At 36.7% G+C, this 27,014-nt stretch overlaps 1 protein-coding gene and 1 long non-coding RNA gene across 3 annotated transcripts; one reads left to right on the top strand and one right to left on the bottom strand.

Moving 5' to 3' along the window:
• Positions 1-263: 263 nt before the first annotated feature.
• Positions 264-10,714, bottom strand: LOC108268890 (uncharacterized). The gene is made up of 3 exons (XR_001813385.3): positions 10,627-10,714; positions 1,548-1,669; positions 264-567 (listed from the first exon to the last, which is right to left on the bottom strand). It is a non-coding gene; the product is annotated as an uncharacterized LOC108268890 (long non-coding RNA).
• gdpd2 (glycerophosphodiester phosphodiesterase domain containing 2) lies at positions 10,280-26,436 on the top strand. Of its 2 annotated transcripts, none has more exons than XM_017474218.3 (15): positions 10,280-10,386; positions 17,742-17,943; positions 18,868-18,971; positions 19,207-19,300; positions 19,392-19,451; positions 19,691-19,789; positions 20,468-20,561; positions 21,730-21,869; positions 22,359-22,441; positions 22,520-22,679; positions 22,794-22,994; positions 23,564-23,712; positions 23,952-24,099; positions 24,330-24,412; positions 24,674-26,436. In XM_017474218.3, exons 2-15 carry the CDS (start codon positions 17,857-17,859, stop codon positions 24,735-24,737), a joined length of 1,566 nt encoding a protein of 521 aa, XP_017329707.2. In that variant the 5' UTR covers positions 10,280-10,386; positions 17,742-17,856; the 3' UTR covers positions 24,738-26,436. The 2 variants fall into 2 exon arrangements, with proteins under 2 accessions (XP_017329707.2, XP_017329708.2); XM_017474219.3 differs by lacking the exon at positions 10,280-10,386 and adding an exon at positions 15,735-15,877.
• The last annotated feature ends 578 nt before the right edge of the window (positions 26,437-27,014 follow it).

Raw genomic sequence — 27,014 nt, forward strand, 5'->3', positions numbered from 1 at the left:
CTGGCATGTAGTTGTTTACATAGATTATGTCTTGGTGTATTCCCCACAACTTGGAGGAGCACATAGGTTACATGCGGTCCATTCTACAATGAATTCTGGAGCTCCAGAATTTCCTTTGATTTACAAATTACTTCCAATTTCCTGACAAATGATTTGTTGTTAAGACCACTAAAAAGTTAATATTTTGCCATTTTGGCTTGCCCCTCCCCATCCCAACAGCACCCCCATTGTAATTTATTACAATTGATGACAAACACATATATTTCCTCCCTCAGAGTCGTGGAGTGAGGCAAGGCTGTAGCTTGAGTAGCCACCCTTATCAATGTATATATCAGTGAACTAGCAAGGGCTCTGGAACAGGCTGCAGAACCCGATCTTACTATATTAGACTCTGAAGTCAAATGCTGCTGTCACCCACAAAAGAAGGTCAGAAAATAAACAAACAAATGCATGAAATTCAGGTGACATTTATTAAAATCATTTAAACATTTGATAGATGTAAGAATTGGAGGTGATGCATCTTCTTACAAATCTCCCTGCCATCTGGGAAGACAAGATTCCCACTCCCTTCCATTTGAAAAAAGTTAAAGAGCAAAAAGAGTGTTGGTTAGTTGTTAGCTACAAAATATGGACAAATGACTTTGGGCTTCAACTGAGAATTGCGTGTCAGAATGGCAAATTGTGTAATTTTGGGAATATGACCTCCACTATCCTAATGAACAAAATGGTGCTGTAGACTCACCTGTAAATCTAGCTAATTGCGAATATTTATTTTCTTGCCTTTAGCACCTCACCGCCAATTTTTTTTTTTTCGCTACCTAATTAAGTCAACCAACATTACAGAGACAATGGAAAGCATTATAACCTACTGTAACCCCCATGCTCTCTTTTTGTCATGTTAACCTTGTGAAGAACTTTTGACCTTGACATTAGTGAGCTAGCTAAGTTCTGTTAGTCACTGACTGTCTGCACCTTTTATCCAGCATTAACATTCACCGAATACATGAAGAAACAAATCTAATCCATCCTCCTAACGCTAATTACTACAGCTTGCCTTGTTCAAAACAGTTGCTAAATGTAGATAACGTTAACCCACTCTCTGTATTACATCATGGTGAATAGCTGTAATGCTATGTTATCATTAACTCTCAAAAAGGTAACCGCTAGCTGTACTAACCTAGACGCTCTCAGGTGAGCGTCTAGGTTAGTATCATTCATCCCTACTGTGATTGGTGACAGCATCCAGCTAGCTAACCCTAACTCGGAGCCTCAGATAAGATACAGACCCAAAGAATTATATAATAACCTCAATCCATATTTCACAGCCAACATAAACACATGACACTGTTAGTGTAATGCTAACAATGAGGAAGCAGTACATGATATTCACATATTTGAAGTCGTCGTGACAGGTAAAGTTAATTATCACTTGCTGAGTTACTGTTTTCCAATGAATACATTTTCATGCGCTCCCTGCCTAAATATTACAAATTCGGCCAGGCATTTTCAGCAGCATTAACGCTAAATAGTGATGAATGCTAACTTACCGGTAGTCATTTGGTTTCCTCGCCTCAGGAGTCCGACTCCACTGTCACAACCAGAAGGTCAAAGCAACGAACCTTCACTTTGAGGCGAGTTCAGAGTTGGATGATGATGTCAAGAGTGCAGTCTGCAATGGAATTGGACAATAATTTAACACATGTTGTGTTGGTCACTCGTGGGAATTTTTAAAACACATTTATTGGATAATTTAACACAACATGTTCTCAATACCTGTTTAGACTTGTTTGTGCCTGTTTGCCGATCGCCTGACCTATTGCCTGTTTTTGACCACGCGATTGTCTCATGATTTGAGTTTGTCTCCCTGCCTCTCTTTAATAAACCTCTTATCTGCATTTGCATCTGTCCTAACCCTCCATTACATTCTGTGACATGACAGAATACTTTGCATCTCTAACTCAAACTCTAATTCACAAGCAAATTAACCAAAACAAAACTATAATCTTCTCATGCTTTGTTGACTTCAAAAAAGCTTTTGACTCAATTTGGCATTAGGGACTTTTACTGTAGTTGATTCAGTGTGTCATCAGAGGAAGAACACACAACATCATCAAATCAGTGTACACAAACAACAAATTTACAGTTACAACTGATGACAAACACACATATTTCCTCCCTCAGGGTCGTGGAGTGAGGCAAGGCTGTAGCTTGAGTCCCACCCTTATCAATGTATACATCAATGAACTAGCAAGGGCTCTGGAACAGTCTGCAGAACCCGGTCTTACTCTATTAGACACTGAAGTCAAATGCTGCTGTCACCCACAAAAGAAGGGCTACAGCTGCAGACCTCCTGCACACCTTATGTCAGACATGAGCTCTGTCAGTTAACCCAAAAAAGACTAAAATAATGATATTCTCAAAAGACACAGTCGCCACGACCAACATCATAATTTCAAATTACAACCCCTATTCCAAAAAACTTGGTACAGTATAGAAAATGCAAAACAACAAACAAAAAGAGTCATTTGAAGATTCAATTCACCCTGTACTATATTGAAAGTACATTATTAACATATTATTTGATGTTTTACTTTGTGTATTTAATTTATTTTTTGAAAATATACACTCATTTCAAATCCAAAGACACCAATTGGTTAAGTTTAGCGAGCAGAATATTCCCCCATTCATCCAATATGCATTTCTTCAGCTGCACAACTCTACAGGGCCTTCATTGCCTTATTTTGCACTTCATAATGCACCACACATTCTCAATCAGAGACAGAACAGGACTGCAGGAAGGCTATGCTAGCACCCGCACTCTCTATTTACGCAACTATGCACTTGTAACTCAGGCAGAATTTGGTATTTGAATGTGCTATTTGAAATGTTGATCGTCGGACCACAAAACATCATTCCACTGTGCTACTGTCCATCTCAGATGAGACTGAGTCCAGAGAAGTTGGCGACGCTTCTGGAGAATGTTGTTGTATGGCTTCTGCTTTGCATAGTAAAGCCTTAACTTGCGTCTGTAGATGCAGCGGCGAACAGTGTTGACTGACAAAGGTTTACCAAAGTATTCCTTAGCCCATGTCGGGATATCAATTACAGACTCATGACAGTTTTTAAGACATTGACGTCTGAGGGATCGGAGATCACACATTTTCAGAAGTAGTTTTCAGCCGTGCCCTTTATGTACCGAGATTTGACTGAATTCCTTGAATCTTTAAATTATACTGTGCACTGTAGAAGGTGAAATGCACAAAATCCTACCACTTTGTCTGTGAGGAATTGTGTTCTCAAAGTGTTGGATTATATGTTGACTAATCTGTTGGTAGATTGCCAAGCCTCGCCCCATCCTTGCTCTTGAAGGACTAGGCCTTTTTTGGAGGCTCCTTATATACTATCATTAGACGATTGCCTCACCTGTTTCACATCACCTTCTTATATCAATTCATCACATCGCTATTAGTCCTAAACTTCCCCTGTCCAAACTTTTTTGGATCATGTTGCATGCATCAATTTCAAAATAAACATTTATCTTCAAAAAACTATGCAGGTGATAAGGTAAAACATCAAATGTCTTTATATGTTTTTTTGTCAAAGTACATTTACAAATCACTCCTGTTTTTATTAGCATTTTCCATACTGTCCCAACTTTTTCAGAATTAGGGTTGTATTGACCTTTTTTTTATTGCGTGTGAATATGTATGTCTGTAATTTAATGTTACCAATGCTTTGGCAATGTAAAGCAGAGAGAGATACTTTGTATATATTGTAACCTTAGTTTTGACAGGTATAGGTCAAAGGTCAAAAAGATACACATTCTAACTCTCTATATCTAGATCAAAGGTCATGATCATAAAAATATTTATAGTTATGTTAAATCTGGATCACATCCATTCGTGACCATACATGGTACGGCCATGTGTTTTCCACCCCACACACGTTGCACACATGTTCTTTCTAACACTCTGTGGTAGGTCATAAAAATATATATAGTTATGTTAAATCTGGATCACATCCATTCGTGACAGAAACGTTACCATACCTGGTACGGCCATATGTTTTCCACCCCACACAAGTTGCACACACGTTCTTTCTTTTCACATAGAATATGAAACTCTCTGAGGTAGGTCATAAAAATATATATAGTTATGTTAAATGGGGTTCCCATCTATTCCTGACACAAACGTTACTAGTTATGTTAAATCGGGTTCCCATCCATTCCTGACACAAATGTTACTATACATGGTACGGCCATGTGTATTACACATCCAAACAAAAATATGACACACACAAACGCACTTTATTTTCACATTATTTAAAAGGAATTTAAGTGTTATGTACTAAATTACCATAATTATGAACACAAGTTGTTAAGTTGACAATCATTTTTAAAATTACGTTTCTCCATTTAGATTGTCTGCAGTAGAATGCAGTCTTTTAAACCAGGAAAAATGACTGCCTTTAAGTTTTATAACAATAGTAAGTAAAATCCAGCGTGATTTACATTACAAATCTCATACGTAACATCTCTGCAGGATTTATAGACGTTAAAGCACTGAATGAAATGAGCAATATAGACAAAAAATAAACACTCTGTGTCTACTACTTTTATCTATCTCATAGAACTATCCACAGTCCAAAGGCTGTGGAGCTAGAAGGCTACGTGTGCGAATGACAAAAGATTTTAAAAAATAAAATAAAAAATGTATCAATACATGAAATTAGATTACACAATGTAGTTGAGGTTTACATGAATAAGCAGAAATGTAATCATGCTTATCTTTCCTATAGCACAAATGAAAAGCTCTCTCTAGATGAGCAGATTTGTCAAATGAAACTTTTTCCTTCTTATCCACTGCTACGGTAAACTAAAGAGTAGATATTCAAATTACACTGCTAAATATGACTAGCATTAGCTACGTGTACTAGTGCAAAATAGACCATCAAATGTATTAGCAGGTGTAGCCTATACACGAGTCCACTATTGGTCATATCACAACTGAGAACATGCCCCCAAATTCATTGCTTTAGTAGAATTTAATTGTAAGTGAAATGATATTCAAATTGTAATTCAAATTCAAATTTTGATGAGTTGTGTTGACATAATAATGTTGATAATTACATCAACTTAATATTGTGTGTAATTTCTGCGTTAATTGATTTAAAACAAAAGTTACGTTGTAGTACATTTACATTTATTCATTTAACAGAGTGTTAGAGGACCTGTAGACTGAACAAATACTAAGGACATTACAATTTGAATATCATTTCACTTACAATTAAATTCTACTAAAGCAATGAATTTGGGGGCATGTTCTCAGTTGTGATATGACCAATAGTGGACTCGTGTATAGGCTACACCTGCTAATACATTTGATGGTCTATTTTGCACTAGTACACGTAGCTAATGCTAGTCATATTTAGCAGTGTAATTTGAATATCTACTCTTTAGTTTACCGTAGCAGTGGATAAGAAGGAAAAAGTTTCATTTGACAAATCTGCTCATCTAGAGAGAGCTTTTCATTTGTGCTATAGGAAAGATAAGCATGATTACATTTCTGCTTATTCATGTAAACCTCAACTACATTGTGTAATCTAATTTCATGTATTGATACATTTTTTATTTTATTTTTTAAAATCTTTTGTCATTCGCACACGTAGCCTTCTAGCTCCACAGCCTTTGGACTGTGGATAGTTCTATGAGATAGATAAAAGTAGTAGACACAGAGTGTTTATTTTTTGTCTATATTGCTCATTTCATTCAGTGCTTTAACGTCTATAAATCCTGCAGAGATGTTACGTATGAGATTTGTAATGTAAATCACGCTGGATTTTACTTACTATTGTTATAAAACTTAAAGGCAGTCATTTTTCCTGGTTTAAAAGACTGCATTCTACTGCAGACAATCTAAATGGAGAAACGTAATTTTAAAAATGATTGTCAACTTAACAACTTGTGTTCATAATTATGGTAATTTAGTACATAACACTTAAATTCCTTTTAAATAATGTGAAAATAAAGTGCGTTTGTGTGTGTCATATTTTTGTTTGGATGTGTAATACACATGGCCGTACCATGTATAGTAACATTTGTGTCAGGAATGGATGGGAACCCGATTTAACATAACTAGTAACGTTTGTGTCAGGAATAGATGGGAACCCCATTTAACATAACTATATATATTTTTATGACCTACCTCAGAGAGTTTCATATTCTATGTGAAAAGAAAGAACGTGTGTGCAACTTGTGTGGGGTGGAAAACATATGGCCGTACCAGGTATGGTAACGTTTCTGTCACGAATGGATGTGATCCAGATTTAACATAACTATATATATTTTTATGACCTACCACAGAGTGTTAGAAAGAACATGTGTGCAACGTGTGTGGGGTGGAAAACACATGGCCGTACCAGGTATGGTAACGTTTCTGTCACGAATGGATGTGATCCAGATTTAACATAACTATATATATTTTTATGACCTACCACAGAGTGTTAGAAAGAACATGTGTGCAACGTGTGTGGGGTGGAAAACACATGGCCGTACCATGTATGGTCACGAATGGATGTGATCCAGATTTAACATAACTATAAATATTTTTATGATCATGACCTTTGATCTAGATATAGAGAGTTAGAATGTGTATCTTTTTGACCTTTGACCTATACCTGTCAAAACTAAGGTTACAATATATACAAAGTATCTCTCTCTTAAAGCCTTTTACCATGCCAATAAAGCTACTTGAATCTGAATCTGTGAGAGAGAATGTGTGTGTGTGTGTGTGTGTGTGTGTGAGAGAGAGTGAGCGCGTGTGTGTGTGTGTGTGTGTGTGTGCACATAACCTCATTGATACCCCAAATTTCTGAAAAACACTCCATATTATTAATCAGTTTATAAAGCGAGAAAGAGAGAGAGATGTAGGTGTTGAATGCAGTTCTACCACTTTAAATTTAAATCATATGACTCTTGTATTTTCTTTGGACTTTTTGCCCAAAGACTTTTTTTAAATTTAATAAAATGAACTGTCAAATCATATGTAAATATTGCCATGTATTTCACTACTGAATGGGTTCATACACAAAATATACCATAATTTAAAGTCCAATAGCATTTGAAGAGAATAACTTACAGTCACAAAACCAACTGGAAAGTGTTCATCTAGGGGTCAGCTTTAATGCACACATTTTAGATTTTTGATATTTAACCCTACAATGCATGAACCAAAAAATCTACACGGATACATAAAGGGAGTCAAAATGACCCGTACTGGAATTAATAGTTTTCTTAAAAAATAGATGTCCTATTAATTTAAGCTGGCTGCACACTGTGTGATTTTTAATCGTCCTTTGCGACTGTTGCTTGCCAGACTGTACGAACATGATCCCTGCTGTAAGCCATGTCACATTGTAGGATCTCAGGCGTCGTTAATGTCTGACTGTACAACAGTCAAGACGCGAAAAACAGACACATGCAAGAAGACTCGTACACAGTGGGAGAAGCTGTCACACTACAGGACTATGCCTCAAATCTTCCGACACTACCAGAATTAAATCTGGGGAGACATTTGATCACAACGGCCATTAATCGGCTGTCGGGGAACACGTCAAACTAGCGATCAAAGACTATAGATTTTGGCCTAGGATTATAGGAATCTTTTAGGATTCTCTAAATTTGTCTCAGACGACCAAATCATGGCCAAAAACCTACAGTGTGAATCCGGTTTTGAAAGAACTGATGATACGCAAGTGTTTTAATATTTCACACATGTTTATTTGTTTTCTGCATTTTTTGTCTGTCAGCTGGCCACCAGATAACTGCCTTGTTGACGCAACTTGTTGACTCAACTCAAACTGTACACAGTTTAATTTATTTATGTTTAGACCGATAGTGGATGGGAGCCAAAGGAATTCAAAATTATTTATATAGGCAGCACTTCTAGTCAACATTTTGTGCCCTGTTGAACTGCTTGTCTGACATAGAAAGGCATGCCACATGGAACCACCTCTTGAAGCGGTGACATCCAATCTGAAAAAAAAAAATCTGAAACAAAAGTATGGGGAGCATATTTTGATATTTTAAATGAACCAGCAATTATCACAGGAGCGTATTCTGTAATAACATCTTTAAGATTTCAGGAACAGCATGTTTAGATAAACCAATATCCCCTGTCAAATAATGCTCCCAGTTTATGTGGGAGATCAGGAACATCAGGCTGTAATGACAGATGATGGAGCCACTGATGAGTCCTCAGAGGATGAAAGAGAGACCCAAGTCCTGTGTACGTGAGTGAGCCGTAATGGCTCATTGGAGTCATGAACCGCCTAATCAAAGCAAAGCTCAAAGTCACAACATCTTGACGGAGTGTCCTGGACCAGCTACAGGGCCCATCACCATGTCCACTAAAGATACATGGGAGTTGTTTGTCACAAATAACATTGTTGAAGAGATTCTGATGTGTACAAATCTCAAGGGCAAAAGGTCTGCTACAACAAAGGGTAAGCAGTGGATGGACATAATGAACACTTTACAGTTGGTTTTGTGACTGTAAGTCATTCTCTTCAAATGTTATTGATCTTTAAATTATTGTATAGTTTGTGTTTGAGTCCATATGGTATAAAAACATCACAATGTTTAGATATGATTTGCCAGTTTGTTTGAATAAATATCAAAAATCTAAAAAGGTGTGCATAGTAGCCGACACCTACATGAACACTTTACAGTTGGTTTCGTGACTGTAAGTCATTCTCTTCGAATGCTATTGAGCTTTAAATTATGGTATATTTTGTGTATGAGTCCATACAGTATAAAAACATCACAATGTTATTTATACCATTTATTTTAACCCTTATGTTCTGTTTGGGGTCTATATGACCCCAGACCCTCTTCAAATAGGAAAAAAAAATACCATTACATGTGTTTTTTTACTTTCTGATAATGTTTCTGATGTCTGCTATGACATGACTACACACGTGATGTTTGGGGTCATATTACCCCAATAATAAATGTTATTGAGAGCAAAGGATTTTCATATGCTTTGAATTTGTTTGGTTCCTAAGGTGCAAAACACACACTCTCTATCATACACACACAAAATTACATTTTGCAATGTTCTCATGGAGGGGGGATGGGTGCGTCTGCGAGAATCTGTGTGGTTTTATACTTTCTACCTTGTCTGGCATAGGGGTGGAGTTTACATTTGGCTGTCCTGTTGCCCAGATGATGTGTATGCTTAAATTTGCACATAGTTAGTTTCTCTGGTTAGTGAGTGTGCAGTAACAAAAAGCACTTTTGCATTTACTTAATTTTTTATTTTAAAAAAAATATATAAAAACAAAAACAAAACAACAATGATATCTGACCGGGTCAGATTGACCCCAAATATAACTAATATTACTATTGTGGAAAACTGTGATTTTATTTCTGTGATTTTTTTATTCAAACAAAGGGGATATTTATATTTGTTTAATAGCATATGTAGAACATATACGGCTATATTTTTTTTTCAATATTTTATGTAAATTAAGAAATGATATGGCTATTTCTCTATTTAGTTTCTTTTCTGAAACACACATTCCTGCTTCAGTAAATGTAAGCGTTAATGATACACTTCTTTCTATTATTTTATCAGTTCAATAAGCTCAGGATAAATGGAAAGGAACATTTAAGCAGGAAAAAAGGTATAGTTCATAATTATAATGATCATTTTCACACTTTAATCATTGGGGTAACAGTGACCCCCAAACAACGAGGAAGTGAAGCAAATCTCAACAGAACATGAGAGTTAATAAATATCAAAAATCTAAAAGGTGTGCGTTATACCCGACACCTACATGAACACTTTTCGGTTGGTTTTGTAACTGTAAGTCATTCTCTTCAAATGCTATTGAAGTCAGAACGTGTATACCAATGTCTCATGAAACTTTGGAGACGGTCCCTAAATTTGCGAATATCCTACAACTTTATGCCAATCACTTTGTAAGCTTTTAAATGCTTTACATTTCCATGCTTGCCCAAGACGAACAGCACATATTTATAGTTCGTTATTTGTTTTTAAGTCACAGTCGAATTCATAAGGTTTAAAGATTCATTTTCAAGTTTTCCGTTCACAATCGGGCTTCTTCAAGTTGCCACCAGCCTTCCTCCAGAGGAATTTTAATCACTTATCATTAGCATTCAACTCTCGACATGCTGCTGCAGCGAGAAGCACACAAAAAGTTTAAAAGAAAGGAAAAAAAAGTGTGTGTGTGTGTGTGTGTGGGGTCTGTGTGCGTGCGTGCGTGTGTGTGTGTGTGTGTGTGTAAAGAGCCCCACGTGAAAGCACTTCAGTGTGCTGAAGTGAATCTCGGCGAAGTTAAGCTCCTTCTAAATGCAATGCTAAGGTAAGGGATTCTGGTTTGTTTTCACAGTTAACTAGTTAACGGATTGCATTCACTCTAGACTGTATTATCTGTAGTTTTGCAGTGTTATCTCTCTCTCTCTCTCTCTCTCTCTCTCTCTCTCTTATTTATTTATTTATTTATTGTTTTTGTTAAACCGGGTCTGAAAAAAAAGCATCTTTGAGGCTGCACAATTTAAAAGTGAAGTGATTGGAGTTATGCCGTTGTCTTTTACCATCTTACCAGATCTGGCTACATTGTTTTGTCAGTCGCTTTTAATGTAAACCACTTCCAGGAAGAAGTAGAACAGGAGCACAAACTTTTACCGACAGTGATACTATTACCTAGACTAGCTCAACGAGTCGATCAGAGACAAGTGGAAGACACAGGGGGAGGGAGGGGCTACCACTACGAATACCACTACGACTACCACTACCACTTCTCCTACCTCACTAAAATAATAATAAAGATTAAGTGGTAATAAAGTACCATATATTTTCCTTATGATTGTGGATACATTTGTGTTCTGTAAGACTAATTCCCAGATCTCCCTGGGTAATTAAAGGTGGTGACAGCTGGATAAATTTGGGTTGTAAGTAGTGTAAAGAGAGGCTCACATTTCATAATTACCTCAGATAATAATAATAATAATAATAATAATACCACCACCACTTTGGCTTAGTGGTTAGCATGTTTGCCTCACACCTCCAGGGTCAGGGGTTTAATTCCCATTGTATCCCTGTATGTGCGGAGTTTGCATGTTCTCCCCATGCTGCGGGGGTTTCCTCCCCTAGTCCAAAGACATGCATGGTAGGCTGATTGGTGTGTCTAAAGTGTCCGTACTGTGTGAATGTGTATGTGATTGTGCCCTGCGATGGATTGGCACCCAGTCCAGGGTGTATCCCGCCTTGTGCCCGATGCTCCCTGGGATAGGCTCCAGGTTTCCCTGTGACCCTGAAAAGGAGTAAGAGGTATAGAAGATGGATGGATACCACCACTTTACTAAACCTACTTTTAAGCAAAGATTAAGTGTGGCACACTATTAAAAATTTCATGTAATCATCCGATGATGGTAAAGAGCAAGGCTGTGTATAAAGCACTCTGTGTTAATAATAATAATAATAATAATAATAATAATAATAATGACCAGCACTGGTCACATAATCACATAGTAGTGACAAAGCACTAGTAAAAAAAACACCAACCATATTACCTTTAGAAAAGCTGTAGGTGACGAGTGGAAGTATTAAACTTTCTGTCTTTCCATTCGTTGTGAAATTTCCATTATTGTTGTATTATAAAGCTAAACATTGAATGTTTTAAACAAAAGTTTGCTGTCATGACCGCATGTAACAGCAGCGTGTAGGTGTATTGGCTGATTATGACTGTCGTCATGACTTTAAGTATATTTTTTTTAGTTAACTTCTACTCTTCATTCATAATCAGTATTCATGGTAAAACTAAATTAATTTACAAAATTGTTAAAACAATTTTTTGTTAATTATTAGTATTTCAAGAAGTAAGAGGGCACAGAGGCATGGTGCTGAGTCCCAGCAGCTGAAAATGCGTTCAGGACCGCTTACCAGAGGGGCCACAGTGACCCAGGTGGCCGGGCTGGGCCGGGCCCCCTGCAGGCCCCCTCGTGGCGCAGATGCTGAGAAGATAGGAGGAGCAGAGAGCTCCAAAAGTACACACCGCTTGTGTATGACACTGGTTGCGTCCGAAACCACATACTTACCTACTATATAGTGTAAGCAGTATACCAGAGGGGCAATATGTCCGAATTCTAAGTATGCGAGAAACAGTAGGCGAGAAATACGTGGATGGCCTACTGCTTCCGGCGAGATTTTGCAGTATGCAAATGATGGACACTACACGAGTCAAACAATCCCATGATGCAACGGGACTGGTGTGGACGAACTCGGGGGGGAAAAAAGTGGAAGACAGCGTCGGTTCTTTTTAAGTATTAAACATTGGTTAAACAGGACTTGTTTAACAATACTTGAATAAATTGTTAACTTGTTTAAGATTTTTGTGTTTATGATGACATCAAAGGTCACATGACAATGCTAACATGGCGGATGTAGTATGTCTGGGATATACTCATTAGCACGTACTGTTTCAACAGCAATGCAGTATGTAATATAATCCAAGTTTATCAAGTTAAATTGCATTTATACATGGGGGTTTTCTTACTGGAAGACTATCTTACCCATCATTGCTTGAGAACTACAGCATCTCAAATTCAATTAAATTAAATTTGTATAGTGCTTTTTACAATGGACATTGTCTCAAAACAGCTTTACAGAAATATATAAACACAGGATACAGATTTTAAATGTGTGGATTAATCCCTATTGAGCGAGCCGTTGGCGACGATGGCAAGGAAAAACTCCCTAAGATGATATGAGGAAGAAACCTTGAGAGGAACCAGACTCGGAAGGGAACCCATCCTCATCTGGGTAACAGATAGTGTGAAAGTAAAAGAAAGTTCATTATGGTTTTTACATGAAGTTTTTACATTATGGTTTTTACATCTGTTTGTTGAACTAGTCCACTGTTCACCAAAGGAGACCTAAGTGCAAAACTGCATGTGGTAATTGCAGTCCCAAGGCCATAGCAGCAACCGTAGTCCCAGCAACCACAGTGAGAATGTCGATGTGGAATTGAGGTCCAAATCTATTTCATGGTACTTCAAGCGGTACCATCCTAAGCAATCTCCAGGCTGTAGCCTCCAGTTGATGAGAGCTCCATCAGGAGGTAGGGCATCCAAACGGATCAGGCAGGTCAGGATCCTGACCCTGCAGAAAGAGTCAGGATCACTGGCATCTCCATAAAATCATGTGTGGCTTGACAGAAGGAGAGAGGGAGAGGGAGGTAAAGAGAGGGAGAGATTGTTAGGTAAGACTGTGTACTTTGCGTAAAAGAAAGTCTACTCATGGTAAGCTTGAGTAAACAAATACATTTTCAGCCTAGACTTAAACACTGAAACTGTGTCTGAGTCGCGAACACTAATTGGAAGGCTGTTCCATAACTGTGGGGCTTTGTAAGAGAAAGCTCTTCCCCCTGCTGTAGCCTTCGCTATTCGAGGTACCGAAAAGCGTTTGATCTAAGTAGGCGTTGTGGATCATAGAAGACCAAAAGTTTGCTTAGGTACTGTGTCGCAAGACCATTCAGTGCTTTATAGGTCAGTGGTAGTATTTTATAATCAATGCGAAATTTCACTGGGAGACAATGCAGTGTTGATAAGATCAGGGTGATGTGGTCATATCTTCTGGTTCTAGTTAGGACTCTTGCAGCTGCATTCTGGACTAACTGGAGCTTGTTTATGTTCCTACTGGAACAACCAGACAGTGAGGCGTTACAGTAATCTAGCCTCGAGGTGATGAAAACATGAACTAATATTTCTGCATCATGTAGTGACATTATATTTTTATCTTAGCAATATTTCTGAGATGAAAGAAGGCTATCCTAGTAATATTATCTACATGAGCTTCAAATGAAAGACTGGAGCCAATAATCACTCCAAGGTCTTTTACTGTTGCACTTTATGAAACAGAAAGGACATCTAGAGTTACTATGTAATCAGAAAGTTTACTTCTAGCTACACGTCGTCCTAGTACAAGTACTTCTGTTTTATCAGAATTAAGTAAGAGGAAGGTAATAAGCATCCAAAATCTAATGTCCTTTACACGTTCCTCAACTTTATTAAGCTGCTGTGTGTTGTCTGGCTTTGCTGAATCATACAGCTATGTATCATCAGCATAACAGTGGAAGCTGATACCATTTTTACGAATAATTTGACCCAGGGGTATGAAGTAAAAAGCAGTGGGCCTAAAACGGAACCTTGTGGTGCAAGCAATAGCTCAAAATACACAGCATGTTTTTTTCTCGTGGTGCTCTCGTGGTGCCGTTCCAGACAAGGTCTTGTAGGTGAGCATCAAGGCCTTGAATTTGATGCGGGCGGCTACAGGAAGCCAGTGGAGGGAGGTGAAGAGGGGTGTGACATGGGTCAGCTGAAACTAGCTGAAAAGAACTACTGAAACTAGCTGAAAGAACTTCTGCTAAAAAAACCAGAACAAAGACTCGAGACTTGACTTGGACCTCGGGGACTTGTGAACATGTCTGGTCACCACACTGCAGAAGATGACTTTAAGTGTCAGAAATATGATCGAGGTAAAATAAGTAATATGAGTAAATGTTACATCAAGTGCTAAAACTGCACTATACTGCTGTATCAACAGTATATTGTTTCCTTGGATTTTTGGTCTGTCAGTAAAGAACCTTTTGTGGTTTCTGAATTTGGTGATGTGGGATGGGACTGAACCCAGAGTTATTTTGTATTAACAAGTGAATGATTTTAATAACTTTCAACACTTGAGTGAACTAGTGGATAGTGGAGAAATATAGACTTGCTGTGTTTTATACGATCGGTCTGCACCCAGGATTGATTCTAGATTCAGAAGAGAGAGTATCATGGTTGCAGGTTTATCGCATAGAATTAACCACTGTGACGAGGATAATGCCATGAGTTCATGGTAAACTGCTTTTCACTGAAAACATTGCACAACCTGCATGACTAAACTCCTCAAGCAGGAAAAGCATGAATTCTGATTGTGCAATTATTATACAACACCTACAGTGTGTGGAATATTGTACATGCCTTGCTGGGTGCCTGTCATTGTCTCTTGCACCCGTGTCACAGTGGTCAATATTGTTCTGTCCTTGTCCATAAAAATAGTCTCTGGTCCAGGAAAGACATAATGGGCTCAGCTAGCAGACTGTGGATCCAGCAAAAGTATTTTAGTAGATTAAACCAAGCACATGAACAATAGCTGTATTGATCAATGCATGACATAATAGCTGTGGGTAATTATTTACCTGATGGGAGCTCATAAACAAAGGGAAGCATTTTCACAGGTATTCATAGTTTTTTTTCATTATTTAATTAACCCTTTGTGGTCTAATTAGTGAAGTAATGACATGGTTTGTTAAAAAAAAGTTAACAAATTCACCCTGAAAGATGGAGCAGAAAAGCATTTCCCTTATGGTTGAGAGATCACAAGTATGAATCCGAAAAATGCCACACCCATCTGTTGCCAGGAACCACAAGATCAAAATTACCTGTACTCTCTGGGTTGGAGGGATGGCATCCAACATTAGCTCACTGTGGGCATCTGTGAGTTCATGTGTGGGCAGATACGGCTTTCCTCTGAGTGCGTTCACAGCACTGTGACATAGCATGAGCAGTAGTTCAAAAAGTTGGTTGGCTTCCTTAGTATCTGTTCTATTATAAAGGAGGGTAGGGGTGGATGGGACTTGGCCAAGACCAAATTAGGAAGGAAATGTTAAGGGGTTGTCAACTGGCGGACTGAATGCAGACGCAGCAAAGTGTTTCAGCGGATCAATCCAAGCACTTAATTATATAGTAGCAGAACTGATAAATGTGTGAAAAAAAACTAACTGTAGATGATTCTTTAGCTCATCAAGAAAGGTAAGACATGGCTTGTTAAAAAAAAATATCAGCAAACAAAATAGAATGTTTAAAGTTGACAGAAAACAATGCATTTGTTCAAAAAAGATATCTTATCTAGGCATAGTCATAGTCTGTGGCACTAGTCAGAAGTGGTTATGTGAAGTGCCAGTGCGAAACAAACCATGGGTACTTTTTGATGTGTTTTGGTGTGTCCTATTTATAGCAGTTAACTAATCACAAATGTTATCACCATGCCATCATGTTCGTTACCTGGACCTTTGTAAGCAAATTGTATCTTGCTGAACCATATCTCAGTTACTGTTGTGCTTGATGATTTTATGGCACATAGTCCATTGTTTGAGCATATAGATCTTTGTCTGAAACCAGTCATGGTTGCTGTAGAATTTACATTCCTTTGTGAAGGACCATTAAAAAAAAATCATGATGCTTTTAAATGGTCTACATTTGTACCACTGTAGTGGAGTTAAATTCAGACACTTTTGCACTCAGTGCCCATATTTTGTATAAAGCTGAATGCAAGAGTTTGCACAGAAGCACAGAAGCTGAAAGAACGCATCACTAACCATAGTTTATGAAAACAATGTTGAAATTCTGTTTTCTCTGATTTTTCACCTGAGGTATGCATTCCATGTTTTAAAACTCATGTAACATATTTCAACATGTCATAACTGGTCATATTTTCTGTGATGGCAAAATCTGCATCAGTATAGCATAATCTCAAGACTAGAATAATGCCATATTGTTTATTTTAATCACCTTAATCGAATGAATTATTTTTATCACAGTATACAATCTTGCCAATAAATCACACCCTTAGGTGGAACATGTCTGGTCATATGATCTAAGCTGTCTTAGATTGCAGGTGTGTGGTTTTATTTTACTGGTCATATATCAACCAGAGGCATGTAGAAAAACACAGATACATGTTAAGTAAACACATTCATTTTAATTGCATTAATGCTAAGCTCTTTGTATCCACTTTCTTTCCAGTCAGGCCAGATTTCTTGCTTTTTAGTTTTATAAAACTGATCTGTTTTTTTTTTCCTCCTCAGAACTTGTTCTACTTACTGTGCTTTATTGAGTTTATTTATTTATTTTAAAAACTGACCTCTCTTTATCTTGTCAAGCTGATCATCCGTTGTGAGGTGAGAGGAGAAGCTCATGAGAAAGCATATTTTGACAGTATATTGTTTCGGTGCATGGGAAAAGCTAATGGAGATAATACAGATAATGGAGAAAATACCACTGTGACAAGTAAATTACTCTGCCATGGTTTGAGAAGGCCATGTGTATTTAGTTAAAAGAAGTCTTTCCTTAAATTATGGACTAGGTAGCCATATAATTCTTTTATGTTTATCGTATCTAAATAAAACTTGGCCATCATTGTTGGTATGCTGTGTGTATGTTCCAGACTCCAGATTTTCCTGGCTGTTTTCTGGCCATGTGAAATACTCACCAGTAATGTAAACCATATACTATAAACTCAGTAGCTACACAGGATGACACGTGAACATATCCTTATCTGAATATGGAATTAATGGCATGCAAACTTCTCTTAAAACATATAACTTTGTTACTTGCACCATTGTAGATATTTGACTCTTTCGCTGGCCTGCATTAGTAGTATTGGGTATTTTTTAAATTTGTATGTTATTTGTCCATAATATATCTAAAATGTTTAAAATGCCTACTGTGTGTCTATTCTACTGTTGATCACTTGCTATATTTATTCATTGTTTCATTTACCCATAAATGTCGTAACTGAAAAAACACCCTCCATGCAGGTTCAGTAACCACTAATGAGTTAGGAGGTGTGTTCCAGTGTACTACTTCTTCCATATATTGTCTTTCCTCCATGCAGGTCTGAGATGTGAGTCATTTAACGGATTCCTACACACATAGAAACTCCGCTGCAATATAACGAAGGAGCTCTTATTCATCTTTCATTCTGTGCGTGAATTTGTGAAGAAAACGCAATGCGCTCAAGAGACAGCATCTTCAGAACCTGCCTCAGAGGGATTTACAGTTGCTCTTGGAAGCGTTCACAAGACAGTAAAACAAAAGTGAGCCATGATCATTTTGTCTAATGTATTCATTTTGAAATATCATTGAATACTTCCTTAATGAGCACTTACAATGTAACTGTGTTTTCCTTTTAACTCAGTGTAGTGCTCTTGGACAGAAGATTTAGTCCTGATGAAAAGTGTGTTAATTGGAAGCCTGATTACTGGTGCATGGGGGAAATTTTATATATATATATATATATATATATATATCTATATCAAGATGACTAATTAGGAATATATTCAGGAGTTTCTAAAACCTTGTGTGCAGTGGCCTGCTTTGGTTAAAAGCTGTTAAGAGCTGCAATTAGTTTATCACATCCTGCATGTTGTGTCTCATCAATCCGTCATTCATGATCGAGCGAAACTCAACATGAGGAAACGAGGGCATGGTTCCAGGAGCCTCAAACGGGGCATCCAGCCTCACTTTAAATATCTACACAATAAAAATGAGAGTTTATTTGAATGCCACATTTAAATAAAGGTTTAGCAGAGGGGTTTTTTGTGCATCAAGAAAATTCTCTCATCTTTTTAATTTGGGGTTTAAAAGCTTGTCCAACAGGGACATTTCTTAATTGTGTTTAAGTCTTTTGACTCCTTAACTACTCAGAAGGGTGATGATTCATTGAAAGTACGCTTTAAGTACAGTTTATTTATGATCCATGTAACCTGAACACAGTAAGATTGCGAAAGACAAGACTTTAATATCTGCATTTTTTTCACTGATCCATACGATTGTAGCAATTCTTGTGAACAGGCAGAAATCAAACATTAAAATGAAAGATTGATGTGCTCGTTGTGTGAGTAATAGAGTTTACCTGTTTGGCCGGTATGAAGATTACAGGTAAAAGTAAATTGGAATGACTGTTAGTTGGAAGCATGTAGAAACTTGTACCATGCTTGTTCTCTCTCATCCTTCTTTAGTGTGTATACTGCTGGTTCAGCTTTCTCTCTCTGGTGTCCATTCTGACCCTGGGATGGATGTATATCTGTTTTGTTGCTTACAATGACCACGATGATGTCAACAGGTGAAAACACACTCACTCATGCACGGACACTCTCTCTCTCTCTCTCTCTCTCCACATTAAGTAACTCATACAAATGTCATATTTAAATAATGCAAAATTAAAATGTAAATTTATTATTAAAATTATTGTATTTTTTTATTTCTTTCTTTATTATAAATCATATCTTCGTTAAATATTCTGGTTACTCAGTGTGGTGGGTAGCTAAATATTTATTCATGACTTGTCACTTTAACAGGGAGGCCTTTACTTCCCTCAGAGTTTGGGTGAACTGGTACATGATTGTTATAATCCTGTCTGCAGTATTGGCTACTTACTGTCTTCTGCTCCTGGTGAGAATGGAAAATAGATTCATAGTAATTATATTTTTGTAAGTACCTCTATTTAGTTATTTGTTGTAATAAAATATCTTGCTTGTTTCAGGGGCTTTCGTTAGTCCATATTTCCATAAAAGAACCTTTGGCGTTACACTGGCTGCATAAGGTACAGATATCTCTCACATAGTATTTAAGCATATAAGCATATTTAAGTATAATGTTTGAAACAATTAGATGTTGTAATTCATGACCTTTTACCGTGATTTCATAGTGCACTAAATGTAAACTGGAAGATCTATTTTAGACTCTAGAGAAGGAAGTGTTGAGGAGAAATTTCTTAGCAGTAATATCTCAGTAAAAGGCTAATCGGATAGACTGATTGTTTTTTTCCTTCTTATTGTGTAGGTTTTGTTGTTTGTGGGTCTGGTTATGGTCGGACTTGGCATAGGTGGAATCAGCTTCAGATGGACAGAAGAATGGTCCAGTATCTACTTATCACTGCAGGTGCAGAATGGAAATAAATTCTAAACTATTTATGATTATATGAGTCTGAGTATATAATATACAGTACATATACAGTCTTGGGCACAAACATTATTTTTCCAACAAAAAATTAAATGTTGAAGAAAAATGTTTGTAGGCCAGTAAACAAAGTAACGTATAGTGTAACAGACCACTTTTCAGATAAAAACATAATGGAGGCTGCTGGGTTTTGCATGATAAAAATAAAAATGCTGCAGGAAGTGCAACAGTCAGAGTCTCCAGAAGAACTGTGGCAGATTCTCCAAGATGCTCAGTAAAACTTACCAGCTATGTTCTTTACAAAACCGCACAAATTGTACCCGAGACTACTGATATATTTTAAAAATGCAAATTCAAGTCAGTTTAGCACTTTAACAATGAACATTGTCCCAAAGCAGCTTTAAATAAATATTTAAATTCAGAATATATATTTTAAGGGCAGGATATAGCAAAGGGTTGTCCCAACAAATTTGGACTTTGTTTAATTTGTTGCTCTTCACTGCTTTTTATAGTATTTTCTTAGGTAGAAACATTTATTTTTTGAAGGCATCTATGCTTTACAATATTTCCTTGAATGTGCATAAAACCTTTGCACAATAATGTATATGGAAGCATTTTGTTGTACTACTGTCTCTAGTATTGTGTCGCTGTATTGTACAGGCCACAGCTCCTTTTCTGCATTTGGGTGCTGTTGTGGCTTTGACCATCATCAGCTGGCTTGTGTTCCAGAGTTACTACAGAGCTCAGAGAACTGGTGAGTACTTCTTAAATAGTCCAATGAAACATGCCTCATACAGTTCCCTCCAATAATATTGGCACCCTTGGTAAGTGTGAGCAAAGAAGGCTGTGAAAAATTGTCTTTATTGTTTACCATTTTGATCTTATGTTTAAAACATTCACCAATATATACTCTGCTCTCCTGGATATCAAACAATTTCAATTGATGTAATGGAGTCATGGGCCAGGGTCAATCAATCAGGCAAACAGTCCAGACTAGGAAAAGCAAAGAGACATGGTCGTGAAGTGAACAAAGTTGAAACCATATAAACAAACACAGTATCACGGCTTGGTAACAACAGAGACAAAAGGCAACTGAGTGTATACTTCACGAAGACATTGTGAATGAGCAGTCTTTTTTATATTGTGGTGTGATTGGGAGCAGGTGTGCGTGATTAGTCCTCAGGAGAAGGTGAAGTGACTGTGTGTTCCGTGACACAAACCAAACACAGGTTTATTAAAATAAATATCTTTGTTAAATATAGGTGTGTAACAATTATTGACACCCTTTTAGTCAATACTTTGTACTACCTCCCTTTGCTAAGATAATAGCTCTGAGTTTTCTCCTATAATGCCTGATGAGGTTGGAGTATACATCTCCTCTTCAGTTCACCCCACAGGTTTTCTGTTTGTTTCAAGTCAGGGGACTGGGATGGCCTAGGCAGGACCTTGATTTTGTGGTCAGCAAACCATTTTTCTGTTGATTTTGCTGTATGTTATGGATCACTGTCCTGCTGGAAGATCCAACCACGGCCCAATTTAAGTTCCTGGCAGGAGGCAGTCAGACTTCTTTGCTCACATTTACCAAGGGTGACAATATTAGTAGAGGGCACTGTGTAATAAATAATATATATATATATATATATATATATATATATATATATATATATATATATATATATTAGTGTGTATGTGTGTGTATGTATTAAAAACATTTTAAGCACCACTGTATTGTGTATCATAGAAACAACTTCAAGAATTGGGATATATTTTCGTTATATTGCGTACATGACAGAATCTTGTCTCATATAGCATGTATAAGTAGTGAAATTTCATCAAGTATTTTCTTTTTCATCTTCTCATTATAAATAGTCATTCAGAAAAGCACTGAACACTGCACATTGGCTGTCTTTGTTTTGGCACAGTTTCTAAGAACTTCATAATTGGGGTATTCATGGCAATTTTGGTCGTGGTTTTCCTCAGTCCTCTCTTGATTCGTAGTCCATGTCTTACTGACACACTTCCCCCAAAACCCAGTCTTGTGGGCCACCGTGGTGCACCTGTGGTAAGCACAGCTTTTCGGAAAAGTTATACATGTTGTGTTGCATTTATTCCTACAGATAACAGTAGACTGTATCATGTTACACTTGCTTATACCTGACAGGCTGTTTTGGACAGGCTGTTTTTTCTACTGTAATGTTTCAAGTTATTCTAGTGTTACTTTTTTTGAAACCACCGTCAGTTTGGAGCAAATTAATGAGTGAATCATTTGTGGTTGTTTCACCTTTGGCATCATTCCCAGAATGTTAGCTGGTAAAACAGTCATTTTTAATGAGTTTGCTGTCTAATGTGGGAATGTTTAAAGCAGATGGATTTGTAGACTCCTTAAGGTCTTTGTAGCAGTTGCTCTAATAGTAGGTATATAATAAAATGTAGTGACAATAAAGATTAGAGATGAATAGATTTAGGGATTAAGATAATTAAAGTGTAGTATATCTTGTAAAATCCCCCTTGAATTTTTTTTTTTTTTTTTTTTTTACTGTGCTGTGTTCAGTTGGCTCCAGAGAACACCATCATGTCATTCAATAATAGTGTGGAGTGCGGTGTGGTAGCCTTTGAGACGGATGTGCAGCTCAGGTACATCAAATCCAAGTGACATATTTCTACCGTTTGTCTTGGCTTTGCTTTCTAATGTGAATCTTCCTCTCTCTTCAGCAAGGACATGGTTCCTTTTTTAATGCATGACAATCATAGTAAGTTTCTGGCAAGGACAACTAATGTGGATATCGTGTTTCCAAATCGAATGTACAACACGAGCAGTGACTTCACATGGGAGGAGCTACGGAAATTAAATGCAGGCGAATGGTTTGTCAAGGTAAAATATGGAATTTTTCCATGGTAATTAAAATGGGAAATTCTTTACATTCATGAGGGAGAATTTTAATTAATTAATTATTTATTTTAAAAAAATGTTCTTTTGTTCATGCAGACAAACCCTTTTTGGTCTGTGTCTTTCATTTCGGAGAAAGACAAGGCTCTTGCTCGTGAACAGAGTGTACCATCCCTTGAAGAACTCCTAGGTATTGCAAAAGAGCACAACATCTCTCTTATCTTTGACTTCAAGAATAAAGATGATGACTGCAATAGCACAGTTATGACCATACTGAAATCTGGCATCTCGCAAAATTTGGTAAGCTGAATTGAAGAACTGCATCACATTCATTCTTAACTAGCTGGTCTTCTGACTGAGTCCATTCCAGTTCGAACAATGAATTCCAAAAAATTTGGGACGCTGTGTAAAATGTAAATAAAAACAGAATGCAGTGATTTGCAAATCACATAAAGCCATATGCTCTTCACAATAGAACATATCAAATGTTTAAACTGAGGAAATGTACCATTTTAAGGTAAAAAATAAGGTATTTTGAATTTGATGGCCGCAACACATCTCAAAATATTTGGGATAGGGGCAACAAAAGGCTGGAAAAGTAAGTGTTACTAAAAAGAAATGGCTGGAAGTTAACTGGCAACAGGACAGTAACATGATTGGGTGTTGGGTACTGTGCACATCAGCTAATTAATGTATGTTAATAAATAATAAATTTAATAAATTAATAAATATTATAGATTTGTCCATGAAGTAAAAATATGTAGGTGAAGTGGCTATGTGCAAGATTTTTTTTTTTTTTTTGGTCTTTTAAAATCCTGCTGTGCTGCTTTTTGTTGAAGGTCTGACCCTATGACTGTAATGTCTTTCAGATATGGTGGCTCCCTTCAAAGTGTAGACAGGATGTTAAGAAGCAGGCTCCAGGGTTTCACCAGGTCTACAGCAATAACTCTTCAATGGTGAACGACTCTGGGCGATTTCTTAATGTGAAATACAATGCAATAAGTACTGAAGACATTAGGTATGTATTAAAGGCGTTTGCGCACACTTTGAGGCAAGCATAGACATGATAGTAGGTGAAAGGCTGTAGTTCGACACCATGAGGAAATTCCATGAGAGATATGTGGTTTAGATAATATTAGGAAGTTGGTGCATATTGTTATATTTCACCAAGTATAAAATTAATCATTGGAAATAAAACTTAGTTTTGGTGTAGAGGTGTATTAAATATGCTTATATTGTTGCCTATTTATGGTACAGTAACTTCAGAAGCTATAATGTGACGGTCAACCTGTGGGTGGTGAACGAGCGCTGGCTTTTCTCGTTACTGTGGTGCGCAGGGGCCAGCTCAGTGACCACTAACACATGCCACCTCCTCAAAGACATGTCTCAGCCTGACTGGCATCTGGTAATTTCCACTTTGCCTGTTCTACATTCTGTTCTCATATCAAATTTATGTCAAATTAGTGTTCATTAGTGTTGCAGTTCAGTCCAAAAAGTTATGCAAGAAGTTTTCTCTCTCTCTCTCTCTCGCTCTCTCTCTCTCTCTGTGTGTGTGTGTGTGTGTGTGTGTGTGTGTGTGTGTGTGTGTGTGTGTGTGTGTGTGTGTGTGTGTGTGTGTGTGTGTGAATTCCTCAGGCTCCTCATGTGTACAGAATTATATGGATCACTGCTGATGTGGTGTCTTTGCTGGTGATCATTATTCTGTTTTTTGTGCAGGGGTAAGATGAATCTTAATGTATTACAGATTTTGCATGAATACACACGTTTACATCGCTACAATTGTTCAGTAAATTGGTATAGTTTCTCTTTCTAGTTTTTATAGCTATTTCTGAATTAATAGAACCAATAAATCCTAAATGTATGAATGTTAATGGTAATTTTAGTGTTTTCTGATTGTTCTTACGATTTCTCCTTCAGTGTGTTCAGTGAGGAAACTGCAATGATTACACATGAAACAATGTCTAATTCTTTGTGTACAGGAAAGCAAGGAACCAGATTTTTGTCCTGGAATCAGAAAGAACTGTCCCCCTTCTTAACTTCTGAGTAGCTCTAACACAGAAGAAAGAATGAATACAGCACCGTGGTGAAAAAAATAGTATTTTAAATCAGAGATGCAGATTGGACTAATGGAGCTAACAAGTGGCCTCCAGCTCACAGCCTCCAGTTTGTGAAACATTCACAGCTACACCAGCCCCATAGCTTCAGTGCAGAACTTAAAAAAAAAAAAAAGAAAGAAAAAAAAGTAATCTTTGAAAGAATGAAAAAGGGGATATTGCTTATAGCTTTTTATTTTAGTGCCTTTTTCTTTACTGGCTGAACTATTCATGTAATCAGTGATTATATCACTGATTATAGAGCAGGGAAATCACTGGTAATAGAGCAGGGAAATCACACTGGATCAGAGATGGGAACCTCTGCTTTATATAAGGATCTCTTGTTCAACATAATGTTTAATAAGAATTAAAAAACATATGTAGATGAAATGACTTCCATTAAAATATTGCTTTGCTTAATTCAAGATACAATCATGAAGATTTGGCATTTATTTAAAACAAAAAGTTTGATTTGAAATAGGTTAATTTTTTTCAGGAACAGATCAATTTAAATTTGCCTATATATAAAAAAAATCATGACATTGTATACTCTCCTTAGGGAAAAAAAAATTCACTGAATGTATAGTATATGTCCTTTTTTGATATTTGTTAATGTTTATAATACTAATGAAAAGCTTTAAACCTTCTCTACTCCCAATACAGCTCCCAAAGGGCTCTATAATTGGCTGAAATCTGCGTCATGGCACTGTGTTAATGCTACAGTAATGATGATGAATGCTTTCATTTTTAATAAATAATTAAATAGTTCCACAATGCAGAAATTAGCTCCAGGCACACATGTCAAATGTTACCGAGCTGAATAGTGAATCTCTGCCTGGTAAAATATAACAGAATGAGACAGAACATGACAGAATGAGAAAGATGTGGTACATAAACTATATGAAATGTATGCTGTTTTAGATTCTAGGTTTTTTTTTTTTTTTAAAGGGAAAAAAATCTTGTCCATAAGATTAGAAATGAAGCAGCTAATATAACTGTTTCTGAATAAATACCCAATATTATTCTGCCCTTCAGCTTTTACACATTCATTTACACATGCCAAAGGTATTTAGCCTAAATTCTAGAATGATTTGACTGTGATTAATGATCATTTTTTTTGATCATAGAGTATATAGTACAGTAGTCCTGTTTATAACTGGGTTAATCAGATGTCTCATACTTTAAAACCTTAGTGTGCTTGTGTCTTAATGGCAAGTCTTGTCTAAATTGTAGGTTTAAATGTTTAGCACCACTGATATACTTTTGACTTTGACTGTTTCATCCATGTTTGAAAGCTGTTCTTAGTGTTTTGGTTGGAGTTTACTGATTTTTAGGTGTTTCAGGTTGTTGATTTCTAAGTATTGCTCAGTAACAGAAGGACAGTTTAACACGAACCAGTTCTTGATTTAAACATTTCAGCCACTGAGTCACTACTTCCTTTTACTGAAAGGAGCTTGCTTTTCTTGTTTTACTGACTTTTACAATCAGGTTTTTGTCTGTGTCCAAACCCATAACTGCTGCATTTCAATAATAGTTTACAGTTGAGAAAAGTTTGTGAAAGGCATCTGAATTTGTTAAACTTCTGGTAAGGGTTTTAACTTCCCAGATATTTTTCTGAGAATACGAGAAATAAAAACATTTTTGTTATATTTTGTTTATGATTCTAGTTAGTTTGTGGATTAGTTTATATTGATTTTAATCACTCATGTTTGAAAAGCCTGGTTATTGAAACAGTGACCTGATTGGGAACTTTTAAGTAGACTAAGCCACCTTTTATTTTGGTCTGTAATGTTTACATTAGATGACACCAATGTTTGTATTTCAATAATATTGTACGATGTATTGTTGTACCATTTTTTAACTTCTATAACTGAGTGCCCCTGAGGTTCACAAACACTTAAGAACCTCAAATGAGTTTCCCAAAAGTCAAAGGTTTTTTGATATCAGAAACTAAATTGTGCACTTGGCTTTGAGATTCCAATAGCAATATATGAAATTGTTGTATATAATCTACACTGTGGGCTTCTGAGTCTTATTCAAATTGACTTTTCCATGACCTGAAAAGCAATTTTTTTTTTTTAACTGACAAGTGGACTTGCTATATATGAACAAATATTATATGAACAAATGCTTTAATTATCATCTTTTGACTAATTATAATCAAATGTTTTTTTGGGAGAGAGGGTATTCTTCCGACATTCCTCCGACTGAGACAGCATGGCCGCAG

The sequence above is a fragment of the Ictalurus punctatus genome, chromosome 8, assembly GCF_001660625.3.
Source record: "Ictalurus punctatus breed USDA103 chromosome 8, Coco_2.0, whole genome shotgun sequence".
NCBI classification, from domain to species: domain Eukaryota; kingdom Metazoa; phylum Chordata; class Actinopteri; order Siluriformes; family Ictaluridae; genus Ictalurus; species Ictalurus punctatus.